Source organism: Myotis brandtii, unplaced genomic scaffold (genome assembly GCF_000412655.1).
Source record: "Myotis brandtii unplaced genomic scaffold, ASM41265v1 scaffold68, whole genome shotgun sequence".
Taxonomy (NCBI): Eukaryota; Metazoa; Chordata; class Mammalia; order Chiroptera; family Vespertilionidae; genus Myotis; species Myotis brandtii.
The window spans coordinates 1,420,866-1,433,187 of NW_005370657.1; the positions used below are offsets into that span (position 1 = coordinate 1,420,866).

The 12,322-nt window shown below is 60.2% G+C and overlaps 1 protein-coding gene across 2 annotated transcripts; it reads left to right on the forward strand.

Moving 5' to 3' along the window:
• Positions 1-2,516: 2,516 nt before the first annotated feature.
• AK1 (adenylate kinase 1) lies at positions 2,517-8,517 on the forward strand. Of its 2 annotated transcripts, none has more exons than XM_005881444.2 (6): positions 2,517-2,595; positions 4,316-4,351; positions 4,527-4,690; positions 5,289-5,405; positions 7,841-8,032; positions 8,274-8,517. In XM_005881444.2, the coding sequence occupies exons 1-6, from the start codon at positions 2,589-2,591 to the stop codon at positions 8,340-8,342; spliced, it is 585 nt and encodes a 194-aa protein (XP_005881506.1). In that variant the 5' UTR covers positions 2,517-2,588; the 3' UTR covers positions 8,343-8,517. The 2 variants fall into 2 exon arrangements, with proteins under 2 accessions (XP_005881506.1, XP_005881504.1); XM_005881442.2 differs by lacking the exon at positions 2,517-2,595 and adding an exon at positions 3,910-3,988.
• The last annotated feature ends 3,805 nt before the right edge of the window (positions 8,518-12,322 follow it).

The window sequence follows — 12,322 nt, forward strand, 5'->3', positions numbered from 1 at the left end:
GCTGTGCCCTGTGTGTGTCCCTGGCTGTGCCCTGTGTGTGTCCCTGGCTGTGCCCTGCGTGTGTCTGCCTGTCTGCACCCCCCAGACGCTGCTCGGGTGTGCGCGCCGCACTCTGTGCTTCTTTGTGGATGTGTGCGCGTTGCAGCCCTTCCCAGCCTCTTAGACAGTCACCCCTTTGTCCCAGCCCATACCCCTGGGGCCCCAGGTTCCTGTCCTTGGCATGTCCCAGCTGGGGCCCTGGGAGGGGGCTGTGACCTGACTCCCCGCCCCAAGGACCTGGGTGGGGCAGCCTTTGTGATTGGTGGACTGTCCTGTCACATCCCTCTGAGTGCTGGGCACAGGAGGCCCCTGGGTGTTGGCCCCCTGCCCCAGCCTCTGCAAGGGCAGGGCGGCAGCACAGGGGCCTGTCCTGCTCAGCCACCCACTCAGGACTCCGCAGCAGCAGGAGGACCGGGCCTGGGGTGCAGGCCCAGAGAGGGGATACCGCTGCCCAAGGTCACACAGCTGAGTGATGGGGTTGGGATTTGAACCCCAGTTGGTTGCCAGCCACCAAAATGGCTGCTGTTGTTCAAGAGACAGGAGACCTTGGTCTTGCCCTGGACTCGCCTCGCGGCTAAGGTTAAGTCTCTGTCCCTTTGGCCTCCGATCTCCAGACCCCTCGGCAGACCACCCGGTTACATACCGAGTCACTGCGGCCTGATCCAGGGGCCCAATAAGACCTGGGTGCTGAGCCTGTAACCTAACCCTATCCTGACCCCTGACCTCTGCGAGGCCTCCTCATGACCCAAGTTATTTTGGACCAAGGAGGTGGCAGGTTCCAGCAGGACAGTGGGGCTTAGGTTACTGGGAGGGGGTGGGGCAGGATGGGGTCACTGCAGGCTGTTCCTGGCCTAGGGGACCCCCCCCCACCACCAGCTGCTGAGCAGTGTTGGCAGCTACTGCTCTTCCTTCAGCATACTCAGCAGGGAAGAGGCTAACTCAGGCCCCCACAGGCAGCTGCTTAAGGACCTACTGGGTGCTAGGCCCAGAGCAGCAGAAAATGCAGCCCTGGGTTGGAACCTAGCCAGGCCCTGGAGCAGGTCTATCCTCTTCAAGCCTCAGTTCCCTCCCAAGAGGGCCCTGGGGATGGAGTGAGGCCCCCGGCCCTCTGACCAGCCCGGGCCTACAACAGAGCGGTCCAATAGAGTGTGGTGTGTGGTGTGTGGCTGTATGATGCCAGGGGAAGTTCAGAGGAGGTACCTGTCAGTGTAGGAGTGGAGGGTAGAGTCCAGGAAGGCTTCCTGAAGGAGGTGACACCTGAAGTGAGTCCTAAACATGAACACCTCAGGGAAGGGCATTGGGGCATTGGGTGCAACATGAGCTGGGCCTGGCGGTGGGACACGGCCACGGTGGGAGAAGGAGCTCGGTTTAAGCAGCAGCTGATAAAGTGCAGGGATGGGTGGAGGGGGAGAGGCTTTATCTTGGGAGCTGAGTGGCCGCACATGGAAGGGTTTTAAGCAGGAGAGTGATGTGGTCTTCAGCTTGTGGGGAAATCCTACAGATGGGCTGGTGGGTATGGAGGTTGGGTTGGCCCCGGCTTGGAACAAAGAAGTGGCCACGAGGACACAGATCAGAGGTTCAGTAGCAAGAGGGTGGGACGTGCTCATGCAGGATGGGGAGGGTGTGAGAGAAAGGCTTCTAGCTGGACACAGCCGGGCTGTCAGAGGCGGCAGGGTCTCCGAAGCTGGCAAGAGCGACCTGGGCTGGCTGGGCAGGATGGAGGGTCCCAGGAAGCCAATAGTGAGAGGGTAGAGTCGGGGTTGGAGGTGAGGTCCCAGGCAGGAGGAATGGTGGCCAAGGGTCAAGAGTCAAAGGTCAAGGCAAGAGTGGCTGTGATGGTTGCAGGTGGCCTTGGGGAGGGCTGGTGGGTGAAGGCCACAGGTGTATAGGCAGCAATTCTGAAGAGACGGACGGGAAGGGGAGGTTGATGTGGAAGTAGTGGGGTCCCAGGAGGGGTTGGGGTTGATTCCATGCTGGGGGGATAAGGGGGCAATGGAGCAAGGTCCTCCAGGGGGTGAGGGGCAGAGGCCACATGGGGGGAGTTGGTCCTGTGTGTGGGGGAGCCTGGGAACCCCTCATTGGAAAATTGCAGGGCTATTCCTATGTGAACGCAGCTTCCTCCCTCCAGACTTCCGTGTCCTCTGAGCATCCTCTTCCAAACCCCTTCAGAGCTGAGGACTCACAGCTCCTGTCCCTCCTCCCCCTCCTGGCAGCTCTCCCCGCCCTCCGCCCTGGGGAGCGTTGTCAAGGTGCCTGGAGAGGACCCCGCCCTGTTTTCTGGGACTTGGGAGAGCAGCTCGCAGTGACTGGTGGGGCGGGAGGGGGCTGCTGCCCTTGGCAGGTGAGGCAATGGAAGCACAAGGAAGAAAGATGACTTTCCCAAGGTCACCCAGCCTCCTGGGCCTTCCGGCCCCCAGCGGCCCTCTCCGAGGGCAAGCCAGGCTGGCACACCTGCGGCTGTGGCTGTGGCTGGAGGGAGCGCTCGCTCACCAGCCCCACCCGCGCCTTATCTTGCAGAGCGCTGACTCCACTCCCGGGACCTCGGCAGGATGGAAGGTACGGAGGCTCCTCTCCCCTGCTCTCTGCCTGCACCTCAGTCTGCCCACCTGCTAAGGGGGTGCACTTTGGGGAGACACTCTGGAGGGGTTGGAGGCGGCTCTGGGGCTGCCAGACCGGGCTTGCCTGGGAGCTCCCACACCCGCCTCGGGCCTCTCATGGGATGTGCCAGCTTCAAGATTAATTTTAGAAGCAACGGGGCCTCCTGGGCTCCCGAGGACCCCACAGCTCACCTCCTACGCTGGTATTTTTAGAGCTGAATCCCTGCCTCTTTCAGGAGAGGGCGGGCACTGCTGAGGGGAGGCCTGCCTGTGGAGAGGCCCCAAGGGTGCAAATGCCCCTGTCAGGGACGGAGTTGCCCCATTGTCCAGGGGGTGGCTCTTGGGCCCTCCAGGCTCCTATGGGCCCGCCTAGAAGGAGTCATGGGCTGAGAGCCCAGCTGGCCTGTCTCCTGGCAGCACCATCCGTCCCATCCCTGGCTTTGAGCCTGGGCCTGGGCAGTTCTTAAAGGAGCCCAGCCAGCCAAGGGTGCAAATGCCCCTGTCAGGGACAGAGTTGCCCCATTGTCCAGGGGGTGGCTCTTGGGCCCTCCAGGCTCCTATGGGCCCGCCTAGAAGGAGTCATGGGCTGAGAGCCCAGCTGGCCTGTCTCCTGGCAGCACCATCCGTCCCATCCCTGGCTTTGAGCCTGGGCCTGGGCAGTTCTTAAAGGAGCCCAGCCAGCCTGGCTGCGGCTGCCTGAAACCAGTGGTCACCCGTCCACCCCTGGGGCTCTGAACGTCAGCTGCCACTGGACTGTGCCCTCCCCCCCACACACCCAGGCTTGTGCCCGTCACACGGCGGGCAGCTGGCGGGAAGCCACGAGAGAAGTTCTGACAGCTCCTGGCCCAGGGCTGGGAAGCCCTGGGAGCTTTGAGCTCACCTCCCATTGGACTGGGGAGAGGGGGGCAGAAAGGGGAGGGACCTCTCTCTCCGGCCTCTCAGCCAGTCCTGCTCCGGGGAAGGGAAGGCAGCAGCCTGGGAAGGGGCAGCTTCCAGTCCGGGTTTTGGCAGCCCAAGAGCGGGCCCTGCCTCTTCAGGCCTCAGTTTCCCTCTGTGGGTGGGGCTGTGGGGCTGCTGAGTCCTCAGGGCGGTGAGGCAGAGGTTGAAATGGAAGCTGGCCTCCCCTTTGGGCAAGGGTTCCATATGCCCACCACAGCCCTCTTCCCCGGCAACTGTCTCCAGGGCAACATATGTTGTGGTTGCCAACTCCGCACTCACACCGCCCAGGGAAGGCGGGCGATGGGCAGGCCAGGGCCTGGGAGGGGAAGGGCAGGGGACACAGCGGAACGGATCCATGGGTGGCTGCTGCTCCTCGGGAAACCTCCGCAGCGAGGAAGACTCTAAGGCTAGAGGTGACCCGCAGCTGCCGCCCAGCCTCCCACAGGGACGGGGGTGACTCGAGCCCCTCAGGGTCGCTCTTACGGCCTCTGCCTGTGGCCACCGGGCCTTTGCCTCTGCTGGTCCCTCTGCCTGGACCGCCCTCTCTCCCCCGGCCTGTCCCAGTCTCTGAGCTCTCCTCGCCATCAGCACCCACGCTGGGCTGTGACCTGTCTGCCTCCCTGACAGGAGGGTGAGCTGCCTGTCCCTCTGCCTCAGGCCCCGCACAGGCCTGGGATCAGAGGTGCTGCCCACCACGTGCCGTGCGAGTGACTGAGCTCTCCCCCCTTTCTCTCCCACAGAGAAGCTGAAGAAAACCAAGATCATCTTCGTGGTGGGTGAGTCCAGGGCAGGCGGGCGAGGCACTAGCAGGGGGGTCTGTGCAGGCCCTGGTGGGAGCCGGGCCGGGAATGCGCCCTGGGCTCTGTCCTTCCTTCGATGGGTGACCCGGGCCCACCCTGTCCCCGCGGAGGACCCGTTTCTCAGGGCTTCTGCACGGGTGGGCGCTTGCAGGCGGGCCTGGCTCGGGGAAGGGCACCCAGTGTGAGAAGATTGTCCAGAAGTACGGCTACACCCACCTGTCCACCGGGGACCTCCTTCGGGCCGAGGTCAGCTCGGGCTCGGCCAGGGGCAAGATGCTGTCGGAAATCATGGAGAAGGGGCAGCTGGTGCCGCTGGTGAGTGGGCCCCAGTGAGGCGGGGGCGGGGGTGATGGTGGCCCTGAGTGGACGGCAGCCAGCAAAGCCCATGACACGCTGGCGAAGCTGGCCATGACCTTCCCTGGCTCTGAACCCTTTTGTGGGTCCCCATTGCCCTTGGCACAGAATTTCTTCCCGAAGCCTCCAGGACTCTGACCTGCTGACCCCTCCACCCTCCCACCAGCCCGGCCTTTCTGCCCCTCAAACTCATCGCACTCCTTCCTGCCTGGAATGGTTTTCCTCCTCAGCTTTCAGACCTGGTTCATCCGGTTTGGGCTCAGACCCCCTAACACTCCAGTAGCCCCTTTCTCTGCCCACAAGCTGTGTCATGCCTGGAAGTTGATAACTGGCGTTTCCTGAGGGCAGGGAAGGCCTGCTGTGTTCACCGCTGTGTCCTCTGGGCCCAGCTGAACGCAGGACCTGAGCCATCCATCGCCTCCCCATGGTTCAGGGAGGCCTGAGGGGGCTGGTTTGGGAGCTGTCCGCGCAGGGGGCGTTTCAGCTGTGGGGCAGCGCACCCCAGAGGAGGGTGGGGAAGTGGGGCTCACGGCCGCTCCTCCTTCTGCTGTGCCCGCAGGAGACAGTGTTGGACATGCTCCGAGACGCCATGATGGCCAAGGTGGAGACTTCCAAAGGCTTCCTGATCGATGGCTACCCTCGGGAGGTGCAGCAGGGCGAAGAGTTTGAGCAGCGGGTAAGGCACAACCTGGTGCAGGGGTCCTCAAACTACGGCCCGCGGGCCACATGCAAATACAAATATTGTATTTGTTCCCGTTTTGTTTTTTTACTTCAAAATAAGGTATGTGCAGTGTGCATAGGAATTTGTTCATAGTTTTTTTTTAAAACTATAGTCCGGCCCTCCAACGGTCTGAGGGACAGTGAACTGGCCCCCTGTTTAAAAAGTTTGAGGACCCCTGACCTGGTGGATTGTCTTCAGGATCCATGACAGGGGCAGTCAGGCAGAGGCTGCTATGATGGAGGGAGGGAGAGAGGGAGGGAGGGAGGGAGAGAGAGAGAGAGAGAGGGGAGAGATTGATTGTGGGTGATGGGAGCTGGGGAAGGAGGGAACCAGGGAAGTGCTTTCTGGGATTCTGTCTAGAAATCCAGAAGAAAGAGTCTAGAAGAATGGGAAGCACCAGGCTGAGAAGGCCAGGCTCAGGTCCCAGCTCAGCTGCTCAAGGCCTTGGGCTGTCATTCTGCCTCTGTGAACCTCAGTGTTCCCATCTGCAAAATGGGGATAGACGGGGCCCAGCTGCCTTGTGGGGCAGCATGAGGATTAGAGAGAATGTACTCTTCAGTGTAAGCACATGGTGGGAGGGGCAGGGAGTAGCATGGACAGGGCTGGAAGAGTCAGGCTCGTGTAGAGAGAACAGAGCTGTTGGGAGAGGGCAACTGGGGATGATGTGGGAGAGGGAGGCTCAGGCCTGGCTGGAGGCTTCGGATGCCCCGGGGGGAGAGTCCAGTCTCCTTCCAGGGGCCACCGGGAGTCTGGCTGGAGAGAGTGGGCCTTGAGGATGATGCCTTTGAGCTGCCTGGAATGAGTGCCCACCGGAAAACTTTCCACAGGGCAAGAGCATCTTGCCCAAACACACACATGTACAGGCATGTGCATGCACACACAGGCACACAAACACATAGGCACACATGTGTGCAGGAAGCCACAGGCATATGCACCCATGCACACAGGCCTGTGTACATGTGCACACATCTGGCAGTGTACACACATGCACCTCAGGCAATGCATATACACAGACTCAGTGCACCTATACACAGAGATGCACACACATGCACACACATGGGCACACACATATACACACATACACCCATATCTCTTGGTGTTATACGCCATATGGGGGAAGCAGAGGCGCTGTAAGTGCCAAGGAGGGAGAGGTCATTAAGGGGACTTGGGGGCGCTTCTTGGCAGAGGACTCCTTCCAGGCCTTGCAAGGAGGACTGGGCATCCCAGTGGGCTGGGGGCAGGACCAGACCCTCATCCCCACTCCCCAACTCTGTGAGACAGGGGCCATCTTTAGGCTTCCATAGCTTTGAGCCACATCCAGAGGCAGGATATTGTATTTCCTGCCCTCTAACTGGCTGCAAGACCTCAGGGAAGTGTCTACCCTGATCTGGGCCTCAGTTTCCCTATCTGTGAAATGGGGGTTGGCTGGGCTTCCTTCAAAGACTGGGAGGCCATGGACCTAGGCACCAGCTGTGTGACGTCACCTCTGGCCCTCAAAGCCCCGTCTGGAAGATGGGGTTAGTGAAAGTTCTCATCCCTCCTGGGGCTGTTGTGGGTGTTGGCGTGGGCGCCTGGCCCTGCCCAGCACCTGGTGTTTTTGACTCTGGGCACCAGGGGGCGCCAGGTCCTCACCAAAGGAAGATGGTGAACCTTATTTCTTCGTGCCCTTCCCAGTCTTCCTGTGATGAAACACTCATCCCAGTGACAGTGACATTGTTCAGAGCCTCCCAGAGCTCAGTGGCCCCTCACCCCTTCCCTTAGCCCTGGTTCCTCTGTCAAGTCCCAGTCCAGGCCTGCTGGGGTGAGACAGCCCATTGCGCTCGGGCCTCGGGCCAGGCTGGGAGAGGGATGTTAAGTAAACAACCAGAGGCCCTCCCAGAGGTGCTGAGGGCAGAAGTAAAGGGCCTGGAAGAGCCTGTCCCAGGGGGCGGGGCTGGCGGGGTGGCATCTGGGGGGGCTGCGCCAGAGGAATGAGATTTTAGGTGAAATCTGGAGGTGAGCACTTGGCATGGAGGGAAGAGGTTCCTGGGAGGTTCCTGGCAAGAGCAAAGGCCTGGCACACGAGGAGGGTGATGAGAGCCGGCCTAGACTCCAGTCAGCAAGAGAGCAAAGGAGTGAGCAGCAAGCGATGAGGAGGGGGCACAGGGCCCAACGGCGCAGGCCCTCTAGGCCAGGGAAGGACTTTGCATTTTCTCCCCAGGGCACTGGGGGGCCACGGAGGAGGTTTGAGCAGGGGGATGGCAGGGCAGGTTGGTTTTGGGAGGGTCTGTCAGGCTGTCCTGAATGTCCGAGTGGATCTCAAGTGGGGCCCCCCGAAGTGGGAAGATGGGCAGGAGGTGGCCTCGGGGTGGGCAGGAAAGGGGCCCCTGTGACTGGTGCCCCGCCCACAGATCGGACAGCCCACCCTGCTGCTGTATGTGGACGCAGGCCCCGAGACCATGACCCAGCGGCTCCTGAAGCGTGGAGAGACCAGTGGGCGTGTGGACGACAACGAGGAGACCATCAAGAAGCGGCTGGATACCTACTACCAGGCCACGGAACCCGTCATCGCCTTCTATGAGAAACGGGGCATCGTGCGCAAGGTGCGCCCCCTGCAGGCCGAGGGAGCAGGAAACCTGGGTTGTTTTCCTGGCTGGGCCTCCAATTGCTGGGACCTCGGGCCAGCCGTCCTCCCTGGGCCGTGGCTTCCCCACTGGTTTGATGAGGGGCTGCTGCCCACGGCGGCTGGACTCCCGACCCAGGCCGGGCCTCCGGGGGTGGGGCCTGCCACGATGGGGCCCGCCCAGCCCACGGCGTCTCCGCTCACCACCAGTCTCCCTGCAGGTCAATGCCGAAGGCTCCGTGGACAGCGTCTTCTCCCAGGTCTGCACCCACCTGGATGCCCTCAAGTAGCAACACGGGCCTGGAGCCCCTTCCCCAGCTCAGAGCCCAGCCCCACCCCTGTCCTGACTCAGGAGTCCTGGCCTGAGCTCAGCGCCTCCACCCTGCCCGGCGGGAGCACAGACAGAGGAAGCCACTTTATCCTGTTTTCACGGACAGCTGAGCACTAAAGGAATTTCCGAGGACATTCGGTTTTACTCCTTTTTCTTCGCTTCCACTGGGGTTGATTTATGTGGGATGGCTGCCCGGCCTTGAGTCCCCAGCCCCTCTTCCTCCCCAGCCCCTCGGTCCCCCTCAGCCCCCCTCAGCCAGCTGCCCCTCCCTAGCTCTGGTGGAAGGCCCAGGACTCTTCTTACGTAGGGCATGCCGGGCCCAGGCTATGCCAGGCCTGGGGGTCCAGGGTGACCGAGGCAGGGTCCTTGCTCTCCGGGACGCGTGGTCAGGCAGAGCTGGGTCATCCTTGCTGTGTGGCCGTGGCCCTGACCCCTCATCTGTCTGAGCCTGTGTTCTGTGCCTAACTCCTGCTGGAGACTGAGCTGTTGCATGCAGCCAGGTCATGGGCTGAGGGAGTTTTCCTGGGCAGCGGGAGGTGGGGGGTGCTCCCTGGTAGTGGTTGTGACACAGAGTAGCCGGCCAAGTGGGCAGTGAATTGGCCTCCTTGATGCGAGAAGGCCTGAGGCCTGCGGGCTGGACCTGAGGGTCATGGTCACTAGCACCTCCCTGAGGAGGTGAGATCTGAAGGGCTCCCACCGTGTGGCCCCAGGCAGGTCACAACCTGTCCTTTCTAAGCTGCTTCAGAATGCAAATTAGGCTCATTGCCCCGCCCCCAGGTTAGGAAGAGAACACACTGAGCCAAGGGTGTAGACCAGCCGTGGGCAAACTACAGCTGCGGGCCTGAAATGAATAAAACTAAAAAAAAAAAAAAGACTGTACCCTTTTATGTAATGATGTTTACTTTGAATTTATATTAGTTCACACAAACACTCCATCCATGCTTTTGTTCTGGCCCTCCGGTCCAGTTTAAGAACCCATTGTGGCCCTCGAGTCAAAAAGTTTGCCCACCCCTGGTGTAGACTTAGTTACCAGGCCTGTGGGAGCCCGAGACCAGGGCAGCCTCAGGGACATGCCAGGCCCCGGTGCTGTGGGGGGGCCCCAGGACCCCCCGGGGAGAAGCATCCTCCCTTTTCTATTCTCTCATTCTGACCTCGTCTTGGAGAACGGCTCCACTCGGGTGCTCAGGGTCCTTACCGCCTGGCCCAGCCTGGAGGCTCCTGAAAGCGGAGAGAGCCCGCGGCGGGCACACCTGGAGGAATGAAACCCCCTGCGGGCTGGGCTGCCTGTGCCAGCAAGTGTGGCTGGTTTCCCGTTTACATTAGTTATTTAAAGTTTCCTTTAAAATAAACGTATTTAAGTTCTAAAAGGTGGGTCTATTGGAAGAAGAACACGAAATAAGTAAATGGTAATACAGGGGAGAGAGAAGGCAGGCAGCCTGCGGGGTGAGTCGTCCCGTCTGGGTGGGGTGCGGGTGAGGCCTCCGCAGCTGCTCTCTCTGTTCCCCATGCTGGCCCGGGTGTGCAGGAAGCCCCAGCTCGGTAACCTCCCACCTGGGGGGTCCATGTCACATCTGTCAAACTGGGCCCCCCTCCCACCCACACACACACACACTCACACACGCTCCCACTCACAGGCACGCGCCCCTTCATCCCGGGGCCGTCTGAGGATCCACGTGCAGGTGAGTGGAAAACAAGCCAGAGACGATAAGGGGCTAGGGAAATCCACCCTCAAAATCATCATCTTTATGACAGCTTCCTGAACTCAGGTGTGTCCCAAGGGATGAAAACCTAGGCTCACCCAAATTCTTCACAGAATCACTTTGTTCACTTAAAAAAAAGCCTGGAAAACTTAAAGAAAACAAACAAAAACTTTAAAAGTTCCAGTAACCGTTACCCAATCGTTGCCGTTAACCTTCCTTGGAGCGTTTCCTTCATGGAAGTTCCTTCGGCAGCGATCCGGCACCTGCCCTGGCGGGACACTGCTGTGACGCCCGGCACCGGGAGGGGACCGTGCTCGAATACGCCATCAGACCTCCGCACCCGCGACCAGTTCTGGGCAGCTCAGTGCCCAGAGCTCAGAGGGGCCCCTGGTGCAGAAGGCTCCTTGACCTGGAGCTCGAGTGGGGCCCTAACAGTACCTAGGAGTTCACTTCACCACGTGGAAGGGCATGGAAGGGCAGAGGGAACAGAGCTGCAGAGCTGCAGAGGCGGAGAGGACCCGCTGAGTGAAGGGAGGCTGAGGCATGAGTGGGGGCTGGAAGGCAGGCTAGAGGGGGTGTCCTAGCTGGAGACAAGCTTGGCGGGTGACAGAAGCCACGCTTGCAGGGCCTTGAATGCCAACCCGGGTATCTAGTCTTTCCCCAAAGCGCATTGGGAGGCTCAGAAAGTTTTGTTTTTTGTGTTTTTAAAAAAATATATATTTTATTGATTTTTTACAGAGAGGAAGGGAGAGGGATAGAGAGTCAGAAACATCGATGGGAGAGAAACATTGATCAGCTGCCTCCTGCACACTCCCCACTGGGGATGTGCCCGCAACCAAGGTACATGCCCTTGACTGGAATCGAACCTGGGACCCTCAGTCCCCAGGCTGACGCTCTATCCACCGAGCCAAACCGGTTAGGGCAGAAAGTTTTGTTTTTAATAAAAATTTTCAAACAAAATTTGAGGAAATAATATAACGAACACCCATATACCATCACCCACATTTAGTAATTGTTAACGTTTTCCCATACTTCCTTCACTGCTGGTTTATTGTTGTCAGACTATTTTAAAGTAAGTTACAGATTATGAAAAAAGTTCGTTCCGAAAGTGGGACTTCGGTACGACTAATAAATGAGGACATTTTGCTGTTTAACCACAACTCAGTTTCGATGACACTAGGTTAACACTAATATCATAGGTAATTCTCAGTCCACATGTCATTTCCCCCAAAGTGTGTCTTTGCGAAAACCGGGAGGCAATCCGGGACCACACCTTGCCTCTGTGCCGCCCGTCAAACGTTAACCTCTGACTCACCCCCTCTCTTTATGACATTGACCTGTGACGGGACCGTTGTCCCGCAGAAAATTCCTCCTCCCAGCTTGTGTCTGTGGCTCCCTGTGGTGTCTCTGGACTTGTTCCTCCGTTCCCCGAGTTTCCTGTACGGGCGTCAGACGTTCAGGCTAAGCCTTTGGGACAAGAATACGAGTAGCTGAGGCTCACAAAGGGTTTTAAAACCAGGCGGGACCGTCAGATGGGCCGCATCTGGCTCTAAGTGCACACGAATCCCCACAGGGTCTCGTTAAAAAGCTGCTTCTGATGCAGCGGGTCGGTTTGGGTGGTGAGGCCTGGCTGGGCCGCTGGGCCGAGGCCCACACTGGGCAGCTCAGAGAGGCGGGAGCCGGGGAAGGGGAGGAAGGGTGGGGAGGAGGGGCGCCTCTAAGGTCAGCGTGTGCTCATCCCCTGCTGGTGGGCTGCGAGGTGGGCGGGGTGTCGGATCCGGGACGGGCATGCTGTCATAGTCTTCATGTCTCCAGCCGCACTCCAGGAAATGGCTGTCCCAAGGTGCCGGAACCTTCTAGCCAGCAGAGGGACGGCCGAGCGCCTCTGTGACCTCAGGGTCTCAGAGAGGGAGCGTGCTCCTCGGTAGGCCCTCCGGGGTGGTGGCCTCAGATGCCCCCACTGGACTCTGCCCCTAAGTCTCAGCCCCCGGGGGCCCTGAGGGCCTGGCCGGAGGCGCTGAAGTGGGAGAGGAAGGAAGCGGGGAGCAGAAAAGGCCAAGGCTGTCGCCTCCCAGCCTCCAGAGGGGCCTCGAGTAAACAGGAAGGCCTGGCGGCTCCACGGTGGGGGGGCTTCGGAGGGTGGGGCCAGAGCCCTCCTGGACCTGCACAGCCTGCAGCCTAGAGCACAGGGCCTCCTTCTGGGGCAGCAGACGCAGAGAGGTGGTGTGGCTCCCCCACC

Excerpts from the sequence above, each read along its gene's own strand:
- AK1 (XM_005881442.2), top strand. The coding sequence starts at position 3,931 with ATGGGTGGCTGCTGCTCCTCGGGAAACCTCCGCAGCGAGGAAGACTCT. Across the intron at positions 3,989-4,315 it reads GGAAGACTCTAAGGCTAGAG|AGAAGCTGAAGAAAACCAAG; the intron begins GTGACCCGCAGC and ends TCTCTCCCACAG. Across the intron at positions 8,033-8,273 it reads AACGGGGCATCGTGCGCAAG|GTCAATGCCGAAGGCTCCGT; the intron begins GTGCGCCCCCTG and ends GTCTCCCTGCAG.